Source organism: Sus scrofa, chromosome 2 (assembly GCF_000003025.6).
Source record: "Sus scrofa isolate TJ Tabasco breed Duroc chromosome 2, Sscrofa11.1, whole genome shotgun sequence".
Lineage (NCBI taxonomy): Eukaryota > Metazoa > Chordata > Mammalia > Artiodactyla > Suidae > Sus > Sus scrofa.
In genome coordinates, this window is record NC_010444.4 from 6,922,316 (window position 1) to 6,950,289 (window position 27,974).

Genomic DNA, 27,974 nt, shown 5'->3' on the forward strand with positions numbered 1-27,974 from the left:
TCTGGACAGAGGTCGAGGAGGCAACATTCTTTGTTCGCTACCAGGAAAAAGAAGAAGCGGAAGAAAGATTAGACTCAGAAGTTACAGAATTTATTTTTATTTCTCCAAAAGTTGTTTCTCCGATTCATGTCGGCATCTGCAGAGCCTTGGCGTTCCCTTCCAACTCCGAGTGTCCGTGGGGAATCAACAGCTTTCTTCCAGGGGAGTTTGACTCAGAGTCGGGGTCCAGCTGCCTGCAGCCCTCTCCTCGCCGCCGGGCTGCCTCCTCTCCCTCTGCAGGTGGCATCTTGTCGAAGGGCCACTCCGGGGCTCTCAGTGCCTGTGAGGCCCACACGTGGGCATGACGAGGGGCCTGGCCTCAGATCCTGACCACCTGGGCGGCAGCGCAGGGACTCCGCCTCCCGTCGCCGGCTGGCTGCCTCCTGAGGTAGAGTCGGCCGAAGGTGCCCCCCACCTGCCCTTTGGTGAGGCGCCCGGGGTTCACGCAGATGCAGCCGAGGATGTCCTGGGGAAGGAAAGGCCAAAACCATTAGGGCTGATGTGGAAAAGTGGGCACCTTCTAAGGGTTAGACCTCAAAGAGGATTTTTTTCTTTTGGTCTTTTTAGGGCCACACCTGAGGCACAGGGAGGTTCCCAGGCTAGGGGTCGAATCGGAGCTACAGCCACCGGCCTACGCCAGAGCCACAGCAACGCAGGATCCGAGCCGCGTCTGCAACCTACACCACAGCTCACGGCAACGCCGGATCCTGAACCCACTGAGCGAAGCCAGGGATGGAACCTTGTCCTCATGGATGCTGGTCGGGTTTGTTAACTGCTGAGCCAGGACGGGAACTCCCCAGAGAGGATGTTATAAAATGGAAACAAAGGCAAGAAAACACACCTTCAGGCAGATATGTTAATTATTAGAAAACTCTGGATACCTTTAGAGTCTTGAAACCGAATAAAGAAAATGACTTGGCAGAGCGACAATTGGCTCCCAAACTTGGAGACAAACTCAATCTCTGTTTCCCATTAGGAAAAAAGTTCACCCCTTGAGGTTGACCGGGTTCTGGCAAGAGATGAGGTGACCAAGAGCGGCTTGGAGGTCACCTCAGAAATCCGGGGAGGGCAGGCCAGCCCCAGTCACCTGCGGACCACGGTCTGAGGGCCTTCCTAGCTGCCGGGCTGGGCTGCCTGAGGACCACGCTCGGGGGGGCAGGGGCTAGGGGGGGGACACGCCGCACACCTCAGCGTTTCGCTGACAGATTTGTTTCTAGTCCCACCACCTCCTCCAAGGAACGAGGCCACTGTCCCCATCACGGAGCCGCGGGGAGTGGGGGCGGCGGTCCCGAAGGGGAGGTCAGACACTGGGTCTGGCGCTTTGGGGCGACAGCGGAGCCGAACCCTACCTTCACAAAGTACCTCAGCTCTGAGGGGGCCACGAAGACATCGGGGGTGACAGGCAGCTGTGCGTGGGCATAGAAATGCTCATAGTCGATGGCCACGTCCTCCTGGGGAGGGTAGAGCGGGTAGTAGCTGCCGAGCAGAGAGAGGCCGTCAGCAGCAGCTGACCTGGGCACCTCCCCAGATGGGGCCCCGTGTCACCGTCTCTGTCCCAGACCGTCTCTCCCCGCCCTCTGTTTGGGGGATGGAACGCGGGCCTGTCACCGCAGCGTGGGGTTCCCTGGCAGTGGTCTGGGGAAGGCTCTCCTGGTCAAGTGCGTGAGAGCCCCGAGACCCCACCGCACTCTGCTCACGGCCATTCCAGCGAGCGGGCTCACCTCCTCTGGGTCAGGATGTGCTTGAGGATCCGGCTGAATCTGTCCGAAGTTCCGGAAGAACTGGGGAAGGGGGAAAGGCGAGAAACGGCACATGGAAACTTGTCTTTCAGCGCCCGTTTCTCTGTGGGGACAATTTATTAAACAAGGGAGAAGGGACATGGCCAAGGCGTGTGACAAGAAGGTACCTTTGGGGCAGTTTAAAGACCTGCCTGCAAACAGCTCGGGCTGTTGAGCAGGACCCTGGGCTGAGAGGGGAAAGTGCAAGAATCCCTTGCGATTGGGCCGAGGCAGCCGCGACCGGCCCGCGCTGTGCAAGAGCCCGCCGAGGCTGCACGGGCGCGCGGCCAGCTGGAGCCGGGTGACCCCCGCGCCGCAAACCCGAGCCAACCAGCACACACCCGTCTCGCTTAACACGTGAGTGTCCCCACGCCTTCCCATCACGGGCCCCCAGAGAACCGAACCGCCAAACAGCTCTGGTCCTCGGCTAACAGAGCTAAGCACGGCTCTGGGGGGCAGAAATATCCTGCAGGGCAAATTCACGGCCACCCTCCGTAGGCAGGGACATCTTATTTAGGTCACGAATGTGGCAAAGGAAGAAAAGGAGATGAGGAGTTCCCGTCGTGGCCGTGGCTCAGCAGGGATGAACCCAGCTAGGATCCTTGAGGACACAGGCTCCATCTCTGGCCTCGCTCAGTGGATTAAGGATCCAGTGTTGCTGCGAGCTATGGTGTAGGTGGAAGATGCGGCTCGGATCCTGCGTCGCTGTGGCTGTGGTGGAGGCCGGCAGCTGTAGCTCTGATTTGACCCCCAGCCTGGGAACCTCCACATGCTGCAGGTGCGGCCCTGAAAGAAAAAAAAAGGAAAAAGAAAAGGAAAAGCAGATGAACCTCTCTGACTATAAATTAAGTGCAAAGACAGAATGGATGGGGTTCTTCAGTGTCTCACATACTGTGGAGATAAGTGGTGACAGAGACACATGCGTCCACCGGCTCCCCTTGGGGCAAAAAACCTAATGGCCAAAGGGTTTGGCAGAAAGTGCTGCCCTAAGGATGCCTGCTCCAGACTCAGCCGAGCAGCCTCGGCCGAGGAGAGGACCAGGATCCAGAGCGCTGCGTCTTGCCTGCTGGACTGAAACACACGTCTCACCTGCTGATCTCCTCGGCCCCCATGTGAAACAGCAGATCGGTGGACGTTAAGCCAAAGATCATCCCATTTACCGAGAGGGTGCAGGGCTCCGGCACGAACTGCACTCGCTGAAATGAGAAGGTGGGACAACGTCTGCACACTGAAGCCAGAAACTTCTTCCCCGTGACAGCAGGGTGTCTCCAAGGGCTGAGGAGACCAAGCCAACGCACAGAAAATTACCCACTTGCCTGTTACTGTTATTTTTTGTCTTTTTAGGGCCGCACCTGCGGCATATGGAGGTTCCCAGCCTAGGGGTCCAATCGGAGCTACAGCTGCCAGCCTACACCACAGCCACAGCGATGCTGGATCCGAGCCGCATCTGTGACCTACACCACAGCTCACAGCAACGCCGGATCCTTAACCCACCGAGTGAGGCCAGGGATGGAACCCGCAACCTCATGGTTCCTAGTCGGATTTGTTTCCGATGCACCACGACAGGAACTCCACACTTGCCTGTTATGAGAAAGCAGGCCCCATGCACGCCTCCAAAGGGCACTCCCACCCACTTGTGGGCAGAGCGGGGTCGCCTCTGGTGCACGGGACTCTGGCTGCCTGCTGATTGGGAGGTGCTGATTGGGGGGAGCGCTGGTACCTTTTTGTCCTCTCGAGGCAGGTCAGAGCAGCTGAAGGGAGGCTGCGGGTACACAGGCTCGCGGTGCACGTCCCTCAGCGACGGGACAAAGACCAGGTGGGAGCCGGAGCTGCATCGTCAGAGGAGGAAGGAAGGTGCATGCGGGTGAGTCAGAACAGCTGGGTGACAACTTCAGGGGACAGGGCTGACCCCAGACCCCACCTCCAGGAGGACTTCCAGGAGGGAACTCCTCTACGAAGAGAGGGGCTGCTCCCCACGGGAGGCGGGAATGAAAGGCGGCCTGTCCCCGTGGACACACAACCGCTTTGATGGGGCTCAGGTCACCCAGGAGCGCTTTCTCCTGACTGCGTGACGTGTGTTCCCCTCTCTGGAGGGGAAGGGGGCTACTGGCTGGGAGAAAAGGGGGGAAAGGATTTGAGAGCCAGGAAATCTAGAAAGATAAAGATGTGACCACAAATCCTCAGAGCCAGACTGAAGCCAAAGTTCTGCCTCTTCACACCGTGTGAACAGATGTGGCTTTGAGGCGTCACGTAGCCTCCCTGCCTGGGGGCTCTTCCCTAGGGAGGGACAGGCTGCTAAGTGGGTCTGGGGACACGACCGGCTTTCCGGAAGCCTGCCCTCCCCTCTCTCTGGGGGAATCAGGGCCCTGGGTTTCTATTTCTTAGCAGACGGCCATACAAAAACGAAAGCAGTGTCTACCAGCAGGAGTAAAAGCAGAGATGGCAGATGTTTCCTTTGATGGAGGCAGGAGGAGAATCTCTAGAGTTACAACATACAAGGGAAGAAAAACCCCATGACTCGGGGGGCCAGTCCTTTGTCCCCTGCACAAAAGAAAGGGGTGAGACACCTCCGTCTCCTTGTCCCTGCAGCTGTCCTTGGCCGAGGGGCCCATGATAAACCAAACAGGCGGAACATGTCACTCTGGGGGCTCTCATGTCTAGCGCCCTCTCCTGCTAAAAATGCTGTGGTTTTGCAGAGGCAGGGGCAGGTACCTGTGCAGGTACGATACGGAGCTGCTTCCTCAAGTGGGATCAAGGCGTTGGTGACTGTTGTCACACTTATTGTGTGTTTGCCATGCCTGCTCAAAGTGTGAACTGAGATTTCTGTCCACAAAGGTACCGTGCCTACAACTTACAGTCCCTTTGACATGGAAAGGTTCCCCGTAAAAAAGAAAAGAAAAAGAAGAGTCCCTCGTAACTACCCAAGTCCACCTATTTGGGCGCTGAAGTCCGGCAAACGGGTTGGGGGTGACCAGAAGGGGACGGTCCGAGCTCCAGGTCCCCAGGGACACAAGGGGCAGGGGCACAGCTGGCCGCCGTTAGGAGACGGAACTGCTGTTTCCGTGCAGGCGCTGGCAGAGCAATGGTTAAGGAAGAAAGGGCCCCGGTGCTCAGGGTTATACAGCGGCTGCAGGGGGAGGGAGCGAGAGAAAATTCCAACTATGCTGAGCGTTGCACAACCTCATACATCATGGTGGGCGGGTCCTGGCCGCTCCCTCAGCTCCGCTGGGCTCTAGGGAGGGAGGAAGTGCTTCCTCGCAGGCTCTGGTTTTCACTGATAAACCAGCTTAATGCATTGCATTTCTGACCTCTCAGAATAAAAATAACCCCCCCCCAGGAGGGCCGAATTTTGGGAAGGGCGGGGCAGCCCCCTCCCCCTGGCGCACAGATGAAAGTGCCTGGCGGTGCTGGGCGCTCACCCCGGGGAACAATGCCGGGCTTGTTCTTTGTTTGTGCCGCTGCTGTCAATACCACAAGGGCTGAGGAACCCAAAACAGAACCCAATCTCAAATGGAAAGCACCCAGCCGGCGCTGGGGCCCTGCCCCGCAGTCCCTGCCTCTCCCGGAGGGGACCAAGGGCTGGCCAACCAGGGACACCTGCTAGGGTCTGCCAATCTCCAGGTCACAACCAGCCTGGAGGGAAGAAGGAAGGCGCTTGTGACATCTCACTGGAGCGGGGGCAGATCCAGCGGCCGGCTGGCACTGGCGTGACTCAAGTCCCCTGACTCTGGGTCAGCGAGGGGGTTTTCCCCCGTCCTTCCGAGAGGCCTACGACACTGGCCTGCGCTGCTGGTACAAGGAGGTTGAATCACAGCTAACTGACTCTGGGATCAGTTCTCACGGCCCACGGGCGGAAGATCATACATCTTGTTTTAAAAACCACCTTTGTTGCGGACTTATTTTTAAAGGCTTAGCCTGGGGAATGTTGGCTCTTGATGAGCTCAGCTACAGGGCGGACAATTCCCAGAGGAGATGATCCAGGACTTACAGGACTTCCTCTCGAACCCTGGTGCTGGAGGGAAGCGGCAGGAAGTGGGGCGTCAGCTTCCTGACAACCTTTCTATTCTGGCTTTAGGCCCTTCCTGGAGCAGAGGCTTTTCCTCCCAACCCAGCCGCCCGTGGCTCCTCGCCGCTGAGAGCCGGTCCTTGGGTCTGCGGCGAGGACTCAGGACCTCTACCCTCTCGAGAGCTTATACGAAGCCCATGAAACGAGAGAAGCACGGCCTCAGGGAAGGACTTGGGTCCAAACGCTCCCTCTCACAAGACCTTAGGCCCCAGGATTTTGCTGTGTAAGTCATCCAACACTCCTCAGCCTCGCCTGGGAAGATTCCCACGGAAGATGGGTTTACCCAAAAGGGAGTGAGAAAAGGAAGTAAAGAAAGAGCAAGGGAAGAAAGAAAGCCTGTGCAGCCTTTTCCTTTCAAGTGTGTTTATCTTTGTGTTTTAAAGAGATGCCTCTTCACTGGCATCTACACACTTGAAGTTCAAGAGTTCCATCTGATCTCTGAGTTCAAAGGATGAAAGGATGGGAACTACCGTGACTTTTGGACAGTTTCAGTTTCTTAATGGGAGGCCCCAGGGGAGCTTAGGAGTGTGAGGCTCTGTCCAGCATTGGGAAATCTGACCTTCGTGTCCCCTCGATAATGGTTCGCAGACATTGCTTGAAAACATCTTCAAATGGGCTTGTCAGTAGACAGCTCTGCAAGAAAAAAAAAAAGACAGATTTACAGGGTAAACTGCTGCTTATTCACTCGTGCGGTGACGCTGGGCTCCAGCTGCTGAGTGAGGAGCTCAAGGAAGGAGACACGACGATGGAAAAGACGGGCCCTCTGGCCTCCAGGAGTGAGTCTGGTTGGGGGCAGGAAAGGACACGGGGGCACAATTCATCCTCCTGAATGTAGCTGAGGGAAAGACGAGGAAGAAGGGTTTTCTGGAGAAGGTACAAATCTCCCGAGACAGAGGGAGGTGAGGTCCTCAGAAGGGCCATTTGTTTTTGTTTTTGCTTTGTGGGGACGCGCCTGCGGCATATGCATCTAGGCTAGGGGTCGAATCAGAGCTGCAGCTGCCAGCCTACACCACGGCCACACCACCACCAGATCTAAGCCATGTCTGCACACCTACACCACAGCTCATGGCAACATCAGATCCTTCACCCACTGAGAGGGCCAGGGGTCGAACCCGTACCCTCACGGATACTAGTTGAGTGTGTTACCACTGAGCTACAAGGGGAACTCAAGACGGGCCATTTGCGTTTTATGCGCAAAGGACAACAAGATGTGCGTCACGGAGCTGGAGCAGCCAGGACGGCACTCTCAGAGGCACAGCTCCAGGACCCGCAGCTCCTGCCTCACACTCGAGGGGGACCAGGACTCGATATCTGTACTCCTCCCCTTACACCCTCCCCGCCACCCATGTAAGTTGTTACAGGTGCAGGGTAAACTCCAGGAGGTGAAAGTAAGAGCATCTCCCGCAGCCCAGCCCGGTCACTTACCTCCACCTGTTCATGCTTAGCATCCAGGAAAGGTCCAAACTGCAGATGAGCCCGAGGGGGGGGAACAAAGGTACCAAAAGAACAAATCAGAACTGCACGTGTCTGCGAGCGCCCTCGGGTACCCTCTGCAAGCAGTTCTCTGCCCAGGGTCCACTTGTCCCTCCAAGGTCTCCCTAGAGCCTGGGACAGGGAGCAGATGGGACGGGGGCGCCCGGCCAACATCCCAGGCAGAAGGACATCCCCCTGGATGAGGGGACCACTGGGGCCCCATAACGATACTGGGATCTTTTCTTTTTCAACCCAGCAAAGGAAGTCTAGCTCTGCGCAGCAGTACGTTGGGAATTCAAGAGTGATGAGCTCACAACAGGAGTGAGGAGACAGGCAAGAAACTGGGGCATCGATGAAGAGCGGCACCGAATTTTGGGCCTTTGGACGAAGCCTGTCCAAACCCTACCGAAGACGTAGACCAAGAACTAAAACATATTTTTTAAAAGGAGGGGAGTCTGACACTCTTCCTACTAATTGAGAACCGCATTGGACCTTGTTCGTAGCCCGACTCCCCAGTTTCCCGGCTGGAGCCTCCCCAAGTGAAGCCGTCTCAGGAGGGCCCCTACCAGGATGCAGACGTCCGGCCGGTCGCGGTTGATGACGGTGATCAGGTCGAGCAGGGGCTCGAAGGCGATGCTGTCTGACGTGGTGTACGGCCCACAGGCCACCAGGACCATGATTTGCTCAGAATCTAAGACCGAAAGGCGTGTTAAGGTGCTGACGAGAAGATCCTGGGATGGTGGGAAAAGGACAGAACTCGATGCATCGAGTCTCTTTATGTGGGCAACGCGGGAATCCGAGAGGAACAAGACCACATTCTGCCCTCAAAGAATCCTCCGTCAGCAGTCCCTGCCATGGGACAGAGGGTTGAGAATCCGACGGCAGTGGCTTGGGTTGCTGTGGAGGCTCGGGTTTGATCCCCAGCCTGGTGCAGTGGGTTAAAGGACCCGGCGTTGCCAAAGCTGTGGCATAGGTCGCAGCTGTGGCTCAGAGTCAGTCCCTGGCCCGGGAACTTTCATAGGTCATGGGGGTAGCCAGTAAAAGAAAAAAAAAAAAAATCCTTCGTCAGCTGGCAGAGAGGTAGGTATGCAAATAACTATAACTCGAAAGACGTTTCCCAGCAGGGCACGAGTGACGGGAGGGAAGGGACAGTCAGGAAAGAACGGATCAAAGTGGCATTGCTTCCATGGCTTTCCTCCCAACGGGGTTTGTTTTTGTTTTAATTGTGGCAAAATATACATAACATAAAAGCATCATCATCTTAAAGGAAACACTTCAGTGGTAAGTATAACTCAAGGCTGTGCAATTACACCCTCTGCACACGCCTTCCCGTCTTGCAAAACTGAAACTCCGTTCCCATCGCACACGAACTCCCCGCTCCCCCAGCAACCACCATCCTACAGTCTGTCTCCGATTTTCATGACTCTCAGAACCTCATTTAAGGGGAATCATAGAGATGTGTCTTTTAGATACTTTGTTGACACATGTAAGTGGAGTTTTCTGGGAGCCTCAGATGGCACAGAGGTTGGGTGTGCTCCCTGAGGGGCAGATGGGGCGGGGGCGAGAGTGGCTGGAGAATCTGGGGCACCACAGTACCCAGGACGACAGGCTGGAATGCGGGACTCTTGTGTGATGGGCACAGGGGCTTGTTTTTGGCTCCCTTTTCGTCACAGCACCTGCTCCCCTTTCAGAGAACCAGCCTGTCCTACGCAAGGCCGTCTAGGCGGGGCTGTAGAGCAGGTGCACTGTCCCCCCGCCCCGGCCCAGGAGCTGGCAGGGGACCCAGCTCAAGCCACTCACACTCTCCTTGGGTTCTGGAATCTTAAGGTGAATGAACCAACGACAAAACAGGCTGGTGCTGACCTGTCCCCGAGAAGGTGCCCAGATGAGAGTCGGGTTATCCTTGCTACCTGGACCCTCTGGAGCCACCGGGGCCCTAATCCGGGTTGTAAGCCGGTTCCAGCCATCTGTCCAGTCTCTGAGCTACTTGGATCTCCCCTAACCAACTCTCTTTTCAGTCTGAATCAGGTTCCGTAACTTACAACAAAATCCAAAGATCCCTGGCCTCCTAACATAGTTTCCTAGCACGGCTGCACCAAATTACCGCAAACCCCATGGCTTAAAACAACACACATTTATTATCTTACAGTCGTAGAGGCCGGAAGTCCTAAAGTCGAGGTGTGGGCAGGCCTGCGTTCCTGCTGGGGCTCTGGGGGAGAGTGTTTTCTCGCCCTTTCCAGCGCCTCTGGGCAAGTCCTGGGCTCACACACACCCCCCCTTCAAAACCCCCAGCTTAACCTCTACTCTTTCTGACTCTCAGCCTCCTGGCCCCCCCCGCCCCTTGTAAGGGCCCTCTGATTCCGCTGAGCCACCTAGACAGCCCCTCATCTCCAGAGCCTCACTGTAATCACACCTGCAAAGTCTCTTTTGCCAGAGACAGAGTAACAGTCACAGGCTTCCAGGGACGAGGGTCTCTGCCCGTCCACCAGAGTGGCAACGCCACGAACTGAGAATCCAAGGGGAAGAGTAAGACTCGTGTGGTGCTGGGGCAGGGGACAGAGTTCACTTCGGTCCTGAGGAGCCCACAGATGTCAGGCCCAGGGGACAGCGAGTGCCAGGAGAGTAAGGCCCAGGCCTTCTCCGTGTCTCCACGGGGGCCCAGCCCAACACCTTGCTCTCAACCCATTCGATGCCTTCCAAAGGCTTCCCTGCACAGCTCTGGCTCCGGGCACCTCAGCCGGGTCTGTCCCCTTCATCACCCAAAGTCCACCCAACACCAGTACTCTTGCTGCCAGAAACACTTATTTTCGGATAGCCTGTACCATGTCATAAACTCAATTTCCATCCTCTGAGAAGGCCCTCACGTGACAGCACCATGGAAGGGGGTTAACAGCTCGCTGGTGTCAGTCGCCTCACTGCTAATCCTCACTGGTCTTCTGCTTGGCTTACAAAAATGGTTGGAATTGTTCCGGAGCCAAGTTGATTGAAATGTTTGTCTTTTCCCACCTAGGTTACTTTTACCGTATGACTCTAGGCTTTCTGAGAAATGCGTCTGATTTTTAGGTAAGTTTTACATTTGGTAATGACTTTGGAATTGTGGAAAAGTTCCAAAGGTGGTACAGAGGTCCCATAGGTACACCTGTCACTTGGCATCTGCTGACGTTAACATCTTAGGTAACTCTGCACGTTTGCCTAAACCAAAGAATGAATGCTGGTATATTACCATTAGCTGCTGATTTTATTTAAATGTCACTAGTTTTTCCACTAAAGTCCCCTTTCTCTTCCAGGATCCAGTCCAGGACATCACATGGCATTTAAAGAAATTCTTTCTAAAATTACTGCTCTTAAAAAAGAGCTATTCTTTTCTCTTTCAAAGCAACCTTCAGATGCCTTTTAAATACTAATCTTTTTTTTTTTTTGGCCATGCCTGGGCCAGGGATCAAACCTGTGCCACATGAGTGACTGGAGTCAGATCCTTAACCCACTAGGCCACCAGGGAACTCCTAAACATTAGTCTTTAAACGACATGCCTGACGGAGCCAGAACACAGGTGGTACTTGGTAGGCTCGGACCCCTGCCTTCCTCAAAGGGCCTGTGAATCCACCAATTTGAGGTTGCCCTGGGGGTTCCAGCAAACAGCCTTTAAAGCTTTCGCTGGGGCCCGAGGAACGGCATTCCTGGACCCCTGTCCCCACCCTTCACCCTCATTGTTAGCAAAACAATGTCTGAAGCAAAGCTTACCTCCATCCTCTTCAGAGGGCTGATGGAACGGAAGCGGCACGCCCTGCAAACAGGAGACAAGCTATGGTGAGGCCTTGGTCCAGGTACCACCTTTGGTCAGGAATTCGGGGACGGGGAAGGAAGGCACTGAATGCGGGCATGTTTGCAGGTGTCTCACTCCTTGGAGCTAAAAGCCCACAGAGCTGATGTCTTGCCATTTTTCTACACTGCTGGTGAGAGGTCATGGCTAAACTCAAAAAACAAAGCAAAAAGCAGGAGCAGAACAGGTGCGCCTGTAGGATCTGTGTCCTGCTAGGTGAGGGTGGGAGGCAGGGTATCGCTACTTTCCCTCGCATCCTCTGGAAATCTGTGCAAGATTAGGGCCAGAGCAGGGACTGGTAAGCTATGGGCCAACTCTGGCCACTGCTTGTTTTTGTAAATAAACTTTTATTGGCAAGCAGCCATGCTCACTGGTGTACCAGTTGTCTAGGGCTGCTTCTGTGCGACAATGGCAGAGCTGACATTGTAACAGAGACCACACGGCCGGCAAAGCCCAAAAAACACTTATTGCCTGGCCCTTTAGGCGAACAGTTTGTGAAGCCCTGACCTAGAGGTAGGTCCTGCTCTATAGCCAGAGAACTGAGAAGCAGATAAACAGGCCCTTACAAAGGATGGGTTCTAGGGCAGAAAGAACTGCACACACTGTGCCTGCAGCAAACCTGAGGAGAAGGGGGGACCCCGGTACCTCATAGAGTCTGGTGGCAACAAGTTTTCTACCGGTGGTGTTGATTCCTTCCATGACCACAACCTGAAAGACAGGCAGCAGACAGGCTTGCAAGACAGGGGAGATGAACGGGGGTGGGGGTGGGGGTGGGGGTGGGGGTGGGGGTGGGGGTGGGGGCGGGGGGCGGGAGTGTCTGGACCAAGTCATTCTGATACACTTAAAAGTGCTGTCCAGGTACTTTCACTTTGTAATTTTATTTTATTTTATTTATTTATTTTTTTTTAATTTTCCCACTGTACAGCAAGGGGGTCAGGATATCCTTACATGTATACATTGCAATTACAGTTTTTCCCCCACCCTTTCTTCTGTTGCAACATGAGTATCTAGACATAGTTTCACTTTGTAATTTTAAACTTGGGGTATTTTTCTAGAAAACAATTCAAGGGGGTTATATCAGCATAATAATAATTACGCTTTACTTGGGTGACCTCATTTTTAGGGTTAGGGTTAGACGCTCCAATGAGGTAAGAATGATTATACCCCCATTACAGCGGAGGACACTCCGGCTTTGAGCGGCTAACCAACATCTCCATAATTGCCACCTTGGAGGGTGGAGCTGGGGTTTGAAACTGGTGGTAAATCCCAAAACCAAGGCGGGAATGTATGGGGGAAGGTCAGGATTCTGACACCGGTGTCCGCTCTTGGGCCTGTGCTCCAGGTAAACCTCACGGCATCAGAGGTCAAAGGCAAGGAGCAGTGGCCAGTGACAAAACGTTACTCTTAAGAGTCACAGCCACTCCACGTGCTGCGGAGCAAACAGCACACCCGCGCCTGGATGGAGACGCGCCTGATCTCACCTGCCCAGGAAACAGAGAATACTCTTTGAGCTCAGATAGATCCACTGGAATTTGGGCGCCCGAGGAATGTTCCCGATCTCCCTCGAGAATCACCGACTTGTGGTTCAGCTTCCCGTTGCTGTCACAGCCGATCTGGCCCAGTAGCGTGACGGGCTCCTACCGAAGGTACGTGTGAGAACAAGAGCCTCAAAATCTGGTCAACACGATAAGGTCAAGACAGACCTTAAACAACAACACACACTTTCTCGGAGGGGCATCATTTTGGGCCCAGGCAACCGCAAGCAGCGTCACTGGCTCCCAGGGGTGGAAGGACTCTTTTTTTTTTTGTCTTTTTGCCATTTCTTGGGCCGCTCCTGCGGCATATGGAGGTTCCCGGGCTAGAGGTCGAATCGGAGCTGTAGCTGCCAGCGCCACAGCAACGCAGGATCCGAGCCGCGTCTGCAACCAACACCACAGCTCACGGCAATGCCGGAACCTTGACCCACTGAGCAAGGGCAGGGATCGAACCCGCAACCCCATGGTTCCTAGTCGGATTCGTTAACCACTGCGCCACGACGGGAACTCCTGGAAGGACTCTTAATGGGCACCTAGTCTGCCCGTCACTGACGCTTGGGCCCCTCTAAGTGGCTGCCTAAGCCTGGTTCTCTAGTGAAGGGGAACTCGCCCCCCGCCCCCACGGCAGCCCACTCCCTGCGTCTCTGGACAACTATTACTCGCCACTCTCATTTACTGAGCTCACTAAGCACCGGCACAAAGGCTTTTGGGCGTTAACTCATTTAATCTTCATAACGACCCTGAGGTGGATACTATTATCGCATCCATATTATTACCTACGACAAAAACCAGCGACAAAAAGGTTAGATAATTAGTCAAGGTCAGAGAGCGGATGGGGCCTGGGTTTGAAGCCCAGAAATGTGGCTCCAGGGCCATCTCCTTAACTACACACCACACTGCCTCTTAACGGGAAGTTCTTCATTAAACTGAGCTGCAAGTTCTCTCGCTGCGGCTTCCTCTGTTCTGTTCCCACTCCTGGGGGCAGACCGAGGAAGCCTAACCTTTCCCCAAGAGATCGTGCATCCTGGCCTCCATTACTTCCTCCCAACCCCTCCGAAACTTCCTTAAATGACATGGTTTTGCATATCTTCCCCAACTGGTCATTCCTCTCTGAATGCAAACATACGACAGAGGTACCTGAAAGAGTCTTTGAGACCATATTTCCCCTTAGATTAAAATATGTTCTAGGAGTTCCTGCTGTGGCGCAGTGGGTTAAGAATCTGACTGCAGTGCTTGGGTCACTGAAGCCTCGGGTTCCATCCTCAGCTAAAGGGCCCAGTGTTGCTGCAGCTCAGATTCAATCCCTGGCCCCAGAACTTCCATATGCTGTGAGTGTGGCCATTAAAAAAAAAAGTTCCAGAGAAAAAGCACTGGTTATATGCCAGATTGAACTATGATGTGAAGATACTATTGGCAGCAGTTGGTCCCTAATGACAGAGAGCAAAGAGGAGGAAGCGTGAGTCACCGTTTCTAGAAATCCTAGCCTTGCTGTTGTCCTCATATCCTGACACATGAATGCTTAAGGCTCTCAGTCTAAGCATTTACAAATTCTTCTTCAGAAGGACCCATTTTGGAGTTCCCATTGTGGCTCAGGGGAAATGAATCTGACTAGCATCCATGAGGACGCAGGTTCGATCCCTGTCCTTGCTCAGTGGGTTAAGGATCTGGCGTGGCTGTGGCTGTGGTATAGGCCGACAGCTGCAGCTCCGATTAGATGCCTAGCCTGGGAACTTCCACATGCTGCAGGTGAGGCCCTAAAAAGACAAAAAAAAAAAGAGGGAAGGACCCACTTTATCAAATTCATTCAAGATAGATGTTCTAACCAGAATGCAGACAATTAGTGAAAAGGAGGAAGGAGGATGAGTTTGGATCGTCAATGAAAAGAGACAACATTAATTAGGAAGGACTATTAGAACAGCTCTTACTTGCGCTGGGACTAGAACAGGAGTAAAAGCCTCAATCTTGTAATGCTCCTTGAGTTCACTGCCAAGTTCTTCTATCTTACAGGTCAGAACTGAAATCCCAGAGGGGAAAAAGCGTGTTTAAGACATTTTACTTGCCAAGAAGAGAAAATACAGCACCCGGTCAAACATTCAAGGCAGTCGGTCTACAGAAGCGGGGAGGGTGCCGAGGACCCTGGCCGGTTTGTGCTTTCTGCAGCCCGAGCCCGCTTCACGCTACTTGGTTGCTGACCCTGGCCTTCCATTTGGCCACAGGGGGTCATAAGGCACAGTCCCCGAGTCAGCCTGGCTCCCACCCAGCCTTCCTCTCTCTCAGGTCATCAGGGAGGTTTAGGGGCAGCCAAGCCCAACCCCCAGAGCCTTCCTTCTCAAGGAAGAGGCCATACCGTCTCTGCTTCCTTTAGCACCCTGACTGGCTTCCTTGACAGTCCAGAAGGTGCTTCCTGGGTAACAAACGGCTAGTGCTTTTTTCTTTAGCCAAGTGATGTGATTTCGGAGAATTATTGAGACCATCATCTCATGCACCCAGAGGGCCTCTAAAAACTCAACCCTTAAAACCTGTTCTACCAGCCTCGCTGAAGCTTTGTTACTGACTCAAAACCCTTCCAGGTGGTTTTATACCCCCCAGAATTTCAAAGGGAAACACAAGTACCTTCTCGAATGTCTGAGAGCTTCTGAAACATGGATTTGTAGCTCCCAGTTAGTGGCTCTGGGCACCCCAAGACCTTCAGGCTGATGTTACCGGCTCCTCCTCTCCCGGACCAGGACACCCCCTGGGTTGAGCCAAAGGAGGTAACCACTTCTCCTCGGTTACTTCTCGAGCTGTACTTCTGAGAGGGAGTAGCACTGCTTGGAAGAAAAGACATCCGCATTACTGGGTTCACAGCTAAAAGCAGAGAGGAGGGGTTCCCATCATGGCTGAACGGCGAACGAATCCGACGAGGAACCATGAGGTTGTGTGTTCGTTCCCTGGCCTCGCTCAGTGGGTTAAGGATCCGGTGTTGCTGTGAGCTGTGGTGCAGGTCACAGATGTGGCTCGGATCCTGTGTTGCTGTGGCGCTGGCGTAGACCGGCGGCTACAGCTCTAATGAGACCCCTAGCCTGGGAACCTCCATATGCCTGGGAGCGGCCCTAAAAAAGACAAAAAAAAAATCAAAGTAAATAAGTAAATAAATAAATAAAAGCAGAGAGGAAGTTCCCATCATGGCTCAGCGGTGAGCGAACCCAACTAGCACCCATAAGGAGGCGGGTTCGATCCCTGGCCTCGCTCAGTGGGTTAAGGAACTGGCGTTGCTTTGAGGTGTGGTGTAGGCCGCAGACGTGGCTCAGATCCCATGTTGCTGTGGCTGTGGCCAGTGGCTACAGCTCCGATTGGACTCCTAGCCTGAGAACCGCCATATACCGTGGGTGTGACCCTAAAAAGACAAAAAAATAAAAGGAGAGAGCATTAAAATGAGCTATTTTTTCCTCTCCCCTCCATACCCACAGCTTATGGAAGTTCCCGGGCCGCATGGACTGAATCCAAGCCACAGCTGTGACCTATGCCACAGCTGTGGCAGCGCTGGATCCTTAGCCCAATTCGCCACAGCAGGAACTCCAAGGGTACCTTTTGGAAATGGGGGTTGGAGAAACGTTAGCCTGGCCTCACATTTTATAAATCTCTTTAGTTTAATGGGGTTGGACATCCCGGACCTTTAAAGAATTTCAGGAATGAGCAGGGTTGAGGAATGCCAAACGTGTTTCGAGGAGTTTAGACACAGACATATTTTAAAAGGTCTTCTCCTGCCTTAAAACTAAACAGGGTAAAACAAAACCCAAACTCTGAATTGATTAGAAAGCAAGTTTCAGAGTTCTTCTGCAGTGGGGCAGGCTGAGACTCCAGTGTTGTCACTGCAGTGGCCGGGATCCAGTTCCTGGCCCAGGAACTTCCACATGTGCGGTCCACAGCCAGGAAAAAAACAAAAACAAAAAAGCCAGTTTCAAGGACCATTTATTTTCTTTCTTTCCTTCTTTTTTTTTTTTTTTTGGTCTTTTTAGGGCTACACCCGTGGCATATGGGGTTCTCAGGCTAGGGTTCAAAAGCACATCCTCATGGATACTAGTTGGGTTCATTACCACTGAGCCACAATGGCAACGCCGCCATTTATTCTTTATGAATTTTTAGCATTTTTATTTTTTTATTTTTTTTTTGTCTTTTTGCTATTTCTTGGGCCGCTCCTGCAGCATATGGAGGTTCCCAGGCTAGGGGTCGAATCGGAGCTGTAGCCACCGGCCTACGCCAGAGCCACAGCAACGCAGGATCCGAGCCGTGTCTGCAACCTACACCACAGCTCACGGCAACGCCGAATCGTTAACCCACTGAGCAAGGGCAGGGACCGAACCCACCACCTCATGGTTCCTAGTTGGATTCGTTAACCACTGCGCCACGACGGGAACTCCCTTTAGCATTTTTAGAACATCATCAGAACCTAGAACTATGGAGAGGCCAAAAGTTGTTGTGCATATATGTGATAAAACACCTCACAAGAGAGTTCAAGGTAGAAACGCAACAGAATGAAGTTAAATGAGCGGCACCGGCTTCCCATGCCCTGGAGGTGGAGTGTGACGAATCCCGCCAGCTGGGACGAACGCTCCCATGCTCCAGCCTCAACGGACAAGCCCTCGTATTTCCCCTCCCTGGCTGATAAGTGACACCTCCAAGGACACACGGTGCTGCCGATCTGCTGGGAGGACAGTGAGGCCTCCTCCTCTCGTGGTTGTGAACACAGCTCCCAGAGAGGCCAAACTAAAACTGGCTTTATTTAATGCCCGAAACTCTGCAGGAACCTGTTGTCTGTGGGCACCACTGCCACGGGTGCCACCGTTCCTCTTTTCCACAGACGGTACGGAAAACGAGCTCAATTAATTCCTTCTCTCTCCAGTGCTGCCTGTACCTGAATAATTTAGAAGTTACTTTCATGAATTACAAACCAGTTTCTGATGTCAGCTTTATTAGCGTGCATGAAAAAATGACTGGGCAGCCCACGCCGACCTCAGCTCCGACCCGAGAAGCGCCACGGGACGCCCTTTAACGTGGCAAGACTCTGACTCGGGGTCAGGTGTTGACAGGTCTACAGGCTTCAAAGGGCTGCCTGGTGAGAGAACAGAGCTGCTGTCGTGGTGCTGGCTCTTCTTCGAGAACCACCTTCTAAGTCTTTCTAGCTCGCTTCAGAAGCCAGCGTGGGAACTCCCGAAAGCAGGAACAGACCACACTGAAGTCAAACTGTCCCTCGGGCTCTGATGGCTGTCCACCTCGAATGAGTGCTGTCCCCTTTCTGCTCTGACAGGGCCGGAAAGCCTGAAGCTCTGCCCAGTCCAGAGGGGACTGCTGGCGGTGAGCCCGTCCCTCACTGGCGACCACTGCGGCTCCTTAGCCTCCTCCTGATGTGGCAGCACCGAAAAACCTTTCTTCTCCTCTGCAGAGCTCTCCCCACGGAACGCTCTCACATAAGACATGTCATTTAGGGATTTCCAAAAGTCACATGTGATCTTTGCGGATTTATGAGCAGAGGTGGCAGCAGCAGTAAAATACCAATTAAGGTGGTGCAGATTCAGGGACAAGAAAACTCTCAGAAACTAGTTGTAACCGGAGCGAGGAACAAAAAACAGGTTACGCAACATTATGGACAAAGATACATGCTTTTCTGTTTTAAAAAGTAAATACTTCAGATTAAAAACAGAAAAGAAAGGAAGAAACCCAACAACACAGGGATTAACAGAAACAGGTGGAAACCTATTTGCCTCTCCTGGCAAGACTCGCAGGCGTCCCAGACTCCTGAATAGACAGGCTGTTTTCAGTAGGAGATATCGGCTCCTGATCTAGAAACGAGCCCCAGAAAAGTGGGTGGAAAGTGAGTTTCCTGAACCACCGGAAGACACTGTAACTTTCCACACAGGAGGGAGAGCAGGGTGCGCAGGGAGCAGCGGGCTTTCCAGCCAGTTCACTGCAGCGGCGATCGTCCAGCCACGGTCACCAAGTCACGCTGAGCAACAACCGGGGAAAGGGGAGGCGGGCCTGCTGCTGGCGGCTGCCTTAATTATGAGCCGTACCTTGGGGAGAAACTCGATGGCGAGAGGAGCTGATGGGGGCTTCGAGCAGACACACTCCTTTTCGTGAGGGGCGTTTCTGGGGTGGTGATCGCTCGCTTCTGAGAACCCTAGAAACAAAACAGGAAAGAGCCCCGTCACTCCAGCTCAAGGTGCTAATGAAGGGTACAGTTCCGGAGGTCCCGCTGTGGTGCAGCTGAAACGAATCCGACTAGGAACCACGAGGTGGCGCTTTCGATCCCTGGCCTCGTCAGCGGGTTAAGGATCCGGTGCTGCTGTGAGCTGTGGTGTAGGCCTACTTGACCTTATTGATATTTACAGGACACTTCATCAAACAACAGCAGAGCACTTCCCGTCACGGTGCAGCGGAAATGAATCTGACTAGGAACCGTGAGGTCGTGGGTTCCATCCCTCGCCGTGCTCAGTGGGTTAAGGGTTGCCATGAGCTGTGGTGTGGGTCGCAGACACGGCTCGGATCCTGCGTTGCTGTGGCTCTGGCATAGGCCGGCAGCTGTAGCTCCGATTGGACCCCTACCCTGGGAACCTCCATGTGCTGCAGGTGTGACCCTAAAAAAAGACAAAAGACAAAAAAAAAAAGTGTAGAGTTCCTGAGGAAGAAAGGCAGAACGGCGCTCAGGGAAGGCCACAGATAGGACAGGCCTGGTTGTTTCTTCTTAAAGCCCCATCTCCCAGGAACTATCTCAGCGAATCTTCAGCAACTCTAACCCAGTATGCATCAGTATACTGTCTCCACTGGGATGGCAACTATGAGAAAATGCCAACAACATCCCCTCCCAAAGGACTGCCAAGCAGGAGACGTGCCCTGTGAAATCCCCCCCCCCCGTTTTTTTTGCTTTTTAGGCCCGAACCTGTGGAAGTTGCCAGGCTAGGGGTTGAAATGGAGCTGCGGCTGCCAGCCTATGCCATAGCCATGCCATATCCGAGTCATGTCTCCGACCTATAGCACAGCTCATGGCAATGCCAGATCCTTGACTCTCTGAGTGAGGCCAGGGATTTAACCCACATCCTCATGGATACGAGTGAGGTTTGTAAACCTGCTGAGCCACAACAGGAACTCCCGGTTAAATCTTTCATGTGTTGGCTTTCCTTCCCCACCTCTCTTCGCTTTTGAATAGCTGTGCGTTTTGCTAAGCGTATGGTTTTGACCTGCATGGAGACATTTGCCTGACAAGGGATGGGACTATTACCACTTACTTTGGCAAAGTCTACTATACATTTTCAAAATTAAAGAAGGGAGTGACTCCAGGCAGATAACACGGTTGAGGTCATACTTGGAGAGTAATTTAGCAAACGCCTCATTGCTGGGCACTTCTGTTTTTGGGTTTTGCTCATGAGCAAGACTCCAAAGAAATCGCCAGAATGGAGGATGAAACCCGCAATCCGGAGATCCAGATCCCCTGTCCCCCGCAGTCCTGAGATCCAGATCCACTGCCCTCAGAGCCTGGGACAACTGACTGTGGCCAAGCAAAGACAAAAGCCTCGCCTGGATGGCAACCAGGAGGCCAGGGAGCCTGCAGACGCTTCCCTGCCCTGGGGCTCCTCCTGGCTGCGTGTTTAAGTTATGCCACCAAAGCTGCCTACAGGGGTGACTGCAGACAGAGAGGAAAGAACAGATTCAAAGCGGCTGGAATGGAAACTAGATTTTAAAAAGACACTTATGCTACCATCTTTATACAATAACCATTTAAAAACATTCCTTCTTGGAGGTCCCATCGTGGTGCAGCAGAAATGAATCTGACTAGGAATCATGAGCTTGGGGGTTCGATTCCTGGCCTCAATCAGTGGATTAAGGATCCGGTGTTGCTGTGAGCTGTGGTGTAGGTTGAAGATGAGGCTTGGATCTGGTGTTGTTGTGGCTGTGGCATAGGCCAGCAGCTGTAGCTCTGATTCGACCCCTAGCCTGGTAACATCCATATGCTGCAGGTACAGCCCTAACAAGCAAAAAAAAAAAAAAAAAAAAAAAAAATCCAGGAGTTCCCATCGTGGCGCAGTGGTTAACGAATCCGACTAGGAACCATGAGGTTGCGGGTTCGGTCCCTGCCCTTGCTCAGTGGGTTAACGATCCGGCGTTGCCGTGAGCTGTGGTGTAGGTTGCAGACGCGGCTCGGATCCCGCGTTGCTGTGGCTCTGGCGTAGGCCGGTGGCTACAGCTCCAATTCAACCCCTAGCCTGGGAACCTCCATATGCCGCGGGAGCGGCCCAAGAAATAGCAACAACAGCAACAACAACAACAACAACAAAAGACAAAAAAAAAAAAAAAAAAAATCCTTCTTCAAAAAGGAAAAAAAAGGAGCTCCTTTGTGACATAGTAGGTTAAAAATCTAGCATTGTCGCTGCAGGGGATCAGGTTGCTGCTGCAGCATGGGTTCAATCCCTGGCCTAGAAACTTTGGCTTATGGGTGCAGACCAAAAAAAAAAAAAGTATATTCCTCCCTAGTATTTCAATATTTTTCCAAATAAAAAAATTCTAATCAGAGTTTCCACTGTGGCACAGTGGGTTAAGGATCTGGTGTAGCTGCAGCTGTGGTGTAGGTCACAGATGTCGCTCGGTTTCAATTCCTGCCCGGAAACTTCCATGTGCCACGGGGGCAGACAAAAACAGAAAAAAACTATTTTTTAAAAAATGTTTTGTCTTTCTGGGCCACACCCGCAGCGTATGGAGGTTCCCAGGCTAGGGGTCTAATCGGAGCTGTAGCTGTAGGATCCTTAACCCACTGAGTGAGGCTAGGGATCAAACCCTCAACCTCATGGTTCTTAGTAGGCTGTTTCTGCTGTGCTACAACGGGAACTCCTGCTGGGTGTATTTGTGGTCTCTGGTGACTATAAATAATGCTGAGAGGCCCATCGTCACGCATCTAATTTTTCCCATAAGTTGGATAATTTCTTGAAGAGAATTCTTATTAGGGACGACTGCTGAGCCAAAGGATGGCAAAGATTTTACGGTCTTGATATATTCTCTCAAACTATTTTCCCAAAAGACCTTTCTAATATACAGTGGGCTACAGAACTCCAGGTCAGGCTCCCAGGAGGCGGCCGGAGGGGCTCTGGGAAAGAGCAGTCTGGAAGCCGTCAGCTCTGCCCTCCTGCTGAAACCCGACTGCCAGCTCCATTCCACTCCTCAGGTACATGCTCGCCCCAACCAGCCCAGGAGACTCGCTGCTAACCTTACGTGCTGGTTTATTCACCTGTTATGAGAAATACAGAGGGACCACAGTCTCACATCCTCACACCACACAGAAACCCCCACTGCGGTCAAGGAGGCCTGCTTATCCACTTGACAGAAGCTTAACACCAACAGCAAGGGAACTTCAAATCCTCAGGCTAATACACAGAGAGCCCAATTACAACTAGAAGATTTCTGGAGAGCATGGGGGCAAAAGAGGGTCTGTCAAGTGCCCAGGTCCAGTATTTAATGGTGAAAAGCTAAGACCACAGATACAGTCATCCCTGCAACACATTCACTGCCTTCCCCAAGCCTGACCTTGGCCCTGTCTAGGTGGGCAAGGCCAACACTGGGCTCTGGCTCTGTCTCATGCTGCACTGATGCCTGACAGCGGCTGAGCAGCTTCCACATGAGAGGTACTGTGCTAAGCATTTTTCATGTCTCCAGCTGAGACCCGTACTGCCTCCTGCAAGGCTCAGATGCACATTTCAAACTGTTCGCTCATCTCAATACAATTCTCTTAGCTCTGATTCCATGGTCATGAATTCTGATCTGTGCCAGAGCCTCCTAAGTACTTTTGCAGCAGGGATGGGGTGTCCGTGATACAGTATTTCAGCCATCAGAGGGATGTTACTTCAACAGCAAATTAAGTACCTTTCCACCTGACTGATACGTCAGTCTACTGAGAGCAGAGTTACCATGAGTCAGTCCCCAGAACACCGTCAACTCTAATGCTGTGAACATTTTTGCTTTCTTGCTCTCCACGGGCACACCTAGACTATTTACCTCCTTTCTTACAATGTAATTTACTTTGCAAGATTAACCCCTGTTTAAGGATTTCCACAAATTTATTTTTTATAAAGAGTAACTACTACTATGGAATCCACTGCTTTGGGTGTGGTGCTACATACTCGTTTCATTTTCAAGCCCTCCGAGATACAGAATAGGATCTGCTGCCTGTTAGCCTCTTGAGGGCAGAGCACTCATTTCATTCACAAGGTTACCCAGTGTCTAATACAGTGCCTGGCACACAGTAGCTGCTCAGTAAATGAATGAATGAACCCTATTTTTTTTTTTTTTTGGTCCTTTTTCAGCTATACCCTTGGCATATGGCAGTTCCTGGGCCAGGGACTGAATCCGAGCCAGAGCTGCAACCCACGCCACAGCTGCAGCAATGCCATACCCTTAACCCCTTGCACCAGGCTGGGGATTGAACTGGCACCTCCACAGAGACGAGTTGGATCATTAACCCACTGCAGGAACTCCCGAACCCTGGTTTTATAGGAAAGGAAACGGCAGCCCCGAGAGAGAAAAGCCACTCACCCAAGATCACGTAGGTCTTTGACTCAGGCTTTGAGGGCAATGCTTTTCCACTCCCCTCTTTCCCCTCTCAAACTGGGGTCCAACATCTGAGATGGATTATTCAGTTATAGTACCTCTACTTGACACAAAACTAGGCAACCATTTAAAGAAAAGGAGTAAGTATGGAAATATTGTATTTATAAAAATGTTACAATATGTTAACTGAAGAAACAGGAAGACCACACGTCCACAAGGTCTGCCATCATGTTAAGACATCTATGCATGGACATGAATGGAAAGGAAGAAGTCCCTAAGTGGAAATGGAGTTGGAACTGAATAGAATGGTTAATTTTCTCCTTCTGAGCTTCAAGGATTGTGCTAATGTTTTTAGAAAATGCCAGACGTAGAATGCAATTTCAAAACATGGGGCACGCACCTTGGAGGGGGTGGTGTAAGCGTTCAAGAGGGTCTCCTCTTCCTCCTCCACTTCAATTCTAAAAGCAGTGGGTTAAGGGAAACAATACACTTCCACCCCAAATCCAAGGCAGGTGGTGAGCACACAAGAAATCTGAATATTTGGTATATTTATTCTTTGGTTTTTAGATTCCGTGCACAACTAGAGACAAAAGATAACATACAATATGTGGCACAACACAAAGACCTGGAGCAGAAAAGGATACAGCTCTTGTATGGAAACGATGTCTCTGGCTCCTGCGTGCCCACTGTCCTTGGAGGCACTGGGCCTGGCTTTGGACCATCTTCTGCTCAGAAACTGAGGAAGAAAAAATAATGGATATATGATCCCACTGTCCAGCTGCAGAGGAGGTGTCTTCCACAGCCATGCGGTAAGAACAGGCATTTGAAATATCATCAAAGACATAAAATTTCTCAAAGTAGGAATTAAGAAGATGCACATGATAGACTAAAACTTAAAGCTTAACGTGTGACTGTTTCTCTAACACACATAACAATCCTAGCAGTAACGCCAATTATTTGTTGAAGACCTAATACCACCTGCTGGACTTGGTTCAGGTGCTTTACATCCGTCCTCATTTCATTCTTATAATAACCATAAAAAATTGAGGTCATGTGAACCACTGACAGAAGAGGAAACGGAGGCTTGGAGCTAGTAAGTAGTCTGCACAAGCTCACGTTGGGACGGGAGTCCAGGTCTGATTCCGGAGCCCACACTCTTCTCACGGCCACGTTGCCCCCGCCTCCCGCCACGACAGAGCAGAAACGGATGACAGTGCGTTTGCTTACCGTCTGTTCTTACCTCGTGCTCAAAAGAGTTCAGGATTTCCGAGGTGAGGCCATCCTTACGTGTGCTGGTGCAGAAGGCTATGAGCTCGCCCACCATGCCCTCCTCATTCTGTCCATACAGAACGCACAGCTCCGCCACTGGGGGGGGGGGGGGGAATTGGACACGTAAGAGCTTAGTTCACTTCTTGTAGCTTTCATCTTGAAAAGTGAAAATAACCCCCTAGTTATTCATCAGCATGTATTCAGCACCTACTAGAGGCACTGTTCTAGGCTCGAGAATACAGCAGGGAACGACAAAGAGATGCACCCTTGTCCTCATGCAGCTTACCACTGGGGAAGACAGAAAACAGACAATAAATATGTACCTTAGATGGTTAAATGTGCTCTGCAGAAAAATAAAGCCTGGGAGTTCCCACTGTGGCTCAGGGTAACCGAAGCTGACGAGGAACCATGAGGTTGCAGGTTCAATCCCTGGCCTCATTCCGTGGATTAAGGATCCGGCGCTGCCATGAGCTATGATATAGGCTGTAGATGAGGCTTGGATCTCATGTTGCTGTGGCTGTGGTATAGGCCAGCAGCCGCAGCTCCCCTTCGACCCCTAGCCTGGGAACCTCCACATGCGTAGGGTGCAGCCCTAAAGAGACAAAAAAATAAAGAGGACACGATAAAGAGCATCACATGCTGCTATTCATCCAAATGAGGACTGAAAATGCATCCCCGGCTTTAGCCTGGTGAAGGTCACTGATGACCTTGAGCAGAGTAGTTTCAGTGAAGTGGGGGGGATGAAAAAGCTGACTGAAATGGGCTTAAAGAGGAGAAAATGGAAGACGCAAGCATAGGCAAGTTTAGGAGGTTTGCTGCAATTGGGAAGGAGCGGACAGGAGTGGGAAGTGAGAAGAGGGAGTATTTAAAAGGTTGGGGTAAGAACCACTTTTCTATGCTGCTCAGGAAAAAATCCTAGAGAGAGAAAAACAGAAAATGAAAAAAAAAAAAAGGGAGAATTACTGAACGATGGCCTAAAGAAAGTGACAAGGAATGGACCTGAGTGGAGGGTGTGGCTTCTGCTAGGAATATGAAGCATTTACTTACTGTAATGGGAAGGAGGCAAGGAATATGATACAGACACAGGTAAGTGGGAAGAAGCAGTGGTGGTAGCTTATACATGTCTCTTTCTTTCTTTCTCTCTCTCTCTTTTGGCTGCACGTGCGGCATATGCAAAGTCCCGGGCCAGGGACCAAGCCCTTGCCACAGCAGTGATCTGAGCCGCTGCAGTGACAATGCCAGATCCTTAACCCACTGAGTGACAAGGACACTCAAAAGTTTTCTAATTCCTTCTACTTTCTCAGCAAAACAGGAAGTTCATCAGCTGAGAGTGAGAGCGGGTCAGAAGATGTTCAAGGAGAAGGTGGCACTGAGTCATCAGGAGACTCCAAGTGGACAGACCAGGGAAATACGGCATGACTGTCGGACAATGTAAACATCCCAGCGAGGTGAGCGATTCTGACTTCAAGGGCTAGAACTCCAATACCACCGCCAATGTCCTATGTGAGCAGCAGGCATCTTGAACTGAAGCCTTTACAAATTTTGTTCACACAACAACTAACTTCTCTTGTTTTGCTTTCAAGCTCACCAAATAAATTTCTTAACTGTGATTGGCTTTCTCACTTAAGTTTCCTTTCAGGAAGGGAATGCCCTGGGCTTCAGAACTTGGAGTATTCTGGTCTCTCCTAAATGAACATGTTTGTGTTTTGGTTTTATATATTAAAAAAAGAAATTCAATGTGTGGATGCATGATTAAGGCAGATGCACTATCATCCTGATTCTAACACTGAGAACGTCCACACCTCCCGAGACTTGGCTTCCAGCAACTCTGGACACTGCCCCGGAGCCTGACCAATAAGATGAACCAATGCAATGCAGCACTGGAATGGGGGACAGGCCAATGAACTCTCTGTTATCTGTTTCTCCAGCTGTGAACAGCTCACAGTCTCCTTAAAGTCCCTTCCCAGCTAAAATTCAATTTTATGAACCCACCTCAAGAAACTCATACTTGCACAGACCAAACAGTTTTGATGAAAAGGGATGGATCAGCAGAAGTTTAGGTGTAGGCTGGAAAGGGAGATGCCAGAAAAGGCTGTATTTCAAAGCCCCAACATCTCTTGCTTGGTTATCGAGGCTTAAACAATTTCCAAATTCGGAGATGAGAACCTGGCACGTCCCAATTTCACCTTTAGGAAACTGCGTCGATTTAAAATTGTGCTTCATATTCTTTCCTTTGAGCTGGGATCCAAGCAGTACCCTGTGAGCATTTCAAAGGCCCCACACGCCAAACCTCAAAACTCAGTTTAACTCACCTCACAACCCCCCGGAAGCGCCTCCCTTTGGGTTCTAGGCGATTGGGAACACGGAGCGAGAGCGTGGGCCTGGGCTGGGGCCCGGGGAGGGGGCAAGGGACTCACATTTGTCAATCAGAGCATCCTCGCATTCTAGGCCGAAGATCTGCAACTCCTCCCGCAAGAGCTGGGCGGACACGGCCATGATGACCCAGGACGGGGGCCGGGGCCGAGCCCACCCAGCTCCGACCTGACGCCAAGAAACCCACGGCCGTGGAGATCGATGAGCAGGACGCGGTTCCTCCGATCCTTTCGCTCTCCGGGGGGCTGAGACCGAAAGTGACCAAATAATCCAAGACCTCAGGCGGTCAGAAAGCCCTGGCCGTCAGTCTCAGAGAAATACTTTTTATTTTCTTTTTTTCCCGAAGCTCCCAAATGCCTGAAGGAAGGGAGCAGAAATCTTGAGAAGTCACTCTTCTAGGGGAGAAGGCCCTACTTCCTAAAAGCCACCGGGGAGCATCTCTGTGACGGGAGAACCGAGCAGGCCGGAAAAACCCGCCAAATGGTTTGCACGGCGCGCGCATGCGCGAGGCCCGCTCAACCCCACCCCTTCGCCTCGACTTCCTTCTCTCTGTTCCCGGACTACGCGCGCGCACGCGCGTCCGAGGGCGCGTGCGCACGAACGCCCGCACGGCGGATCGCGCGTGTGCGCCTGATGGTCGGCCCGCCCTACCGCGGCTGCGCAGTCATCTTTTACTGGGCTCAGAAGAGAGGCGCGGGCGCGCTGTTGCCCGCTCTCACCCGCTCCCTGCATGGAAACCGCGGTTCTGTACCAGTCGCGGATGACTCTTCCGGCCACCGTCTGCTCCGCGAAGCTCTGTGATGTATGCTTGTCACCCTTTTGTCCGTGCCTTCGTGCGCAGGCCGTGGCGTGTACGTGCCTTCAAATGTCTCAAACATTCTGTGTCCAACACGCGGGAGAGGAAAGTCTTGTCCCTGCTCTTGTCTCCCGCGTCATCTCTGCATCATCTCTGCACTCAGCGCGACTTCCTTAGGGAATCTGGTTGCCATGGTTATCATCGCGGCTACCACCAGTAGTCACAGCCACAGTCGTATAGGTCTATTTTCTGGAGC

The 27,974-nt window shown here is 52.2% G+C and overlaps 1 protein-coding gene across 5 annotated transcripts; it reads right to left on the minus strand.

The window, feature by feature from the left end:
- POLA2 (DNA polymerase alpha 2, accessory subunit) lies at positions 69 to 27,974 on the minus strand. Of its 5 annotated transcripts, XM_021082860.1 has the most exons (19): positions 27,091 to 27,971; positions 26,967 to 27,027; positions 24,521 to 24,645; positions 23,925 to 24,016; positions 23,681 to 23,738; positions 18,762 to 18,868; positions 15,325 to 15,521; positions 14,637 to 14,725; positions 12,658 to 12,813; positions 11,822 to 11,884; positions 11,098 to 11,140; positions 7,923 to 8,047; positions 7,309 to 7,347; positions 6,443 to 6,516; positions 3,538 to 3,646; positions 2,907 to 3,013; positions 1,761 to 1,820; positions 1,389 to 1,515; positions 69 to 505 (listed from the first exon to the last, which is right to left on the minus strand). In XM_021082860.1, the coding sequence occupies exons 3-19, from the start codon at positions 24,602 to 24,604 to the stop codon at positions 359 to 361; spliced, it is 1,677 nt and encodes a 558-aa protein (XP_020938519.1). In that variant the 5' UTR covers positions 24,605 to 24,645; positions 26,967 to 27,027; positions 27,091 to 27,971; the 3' UTR covers positions 69 to 358. The 5 variants fall into 5 exon arrangements, with proteins under 5 accessions (XP_020938519.1, XP_013849565.1, XP_020938520.1 ...); XM_013994111.2 differs by having other exon boundaries at positions 1,389 to 1,490; positions 26,967 to 27,974; XM_021082861.1 differs by having other exon boundaries at positions 1,389 to 1,490; positions 15,325 to 15,518; positions 26,967 to 27,971.

What these genes read in the sequence shown, in the direction of transcription:
- POLA2 (XM_013994107.2), bottom strand. Translation starts at nt 27,045, where the DNA reads ATGGCCGTGTCCGCCCAGCTCTTGCGGGAGGAGTTGCAGATCTTCGGC. An exon ending in GCTCTCAGACATTCGAGAAG is followed by an intron (nt 14,726 to 15,324) that starts GTACTTGTGTTT and finishes CTGGGATTTCAG; the next exon opens with TTCTGACCTGTAAGATAGAA. An exon ending in ATTATCGAGGGGACACGAAG is followed by an intron (nt 3,647 to 6,442) that starts GTCAGATTTCCC and finishes CTGACGATGCAG; the next exon opens with CTCCGGCTCCCACCTGGTCT.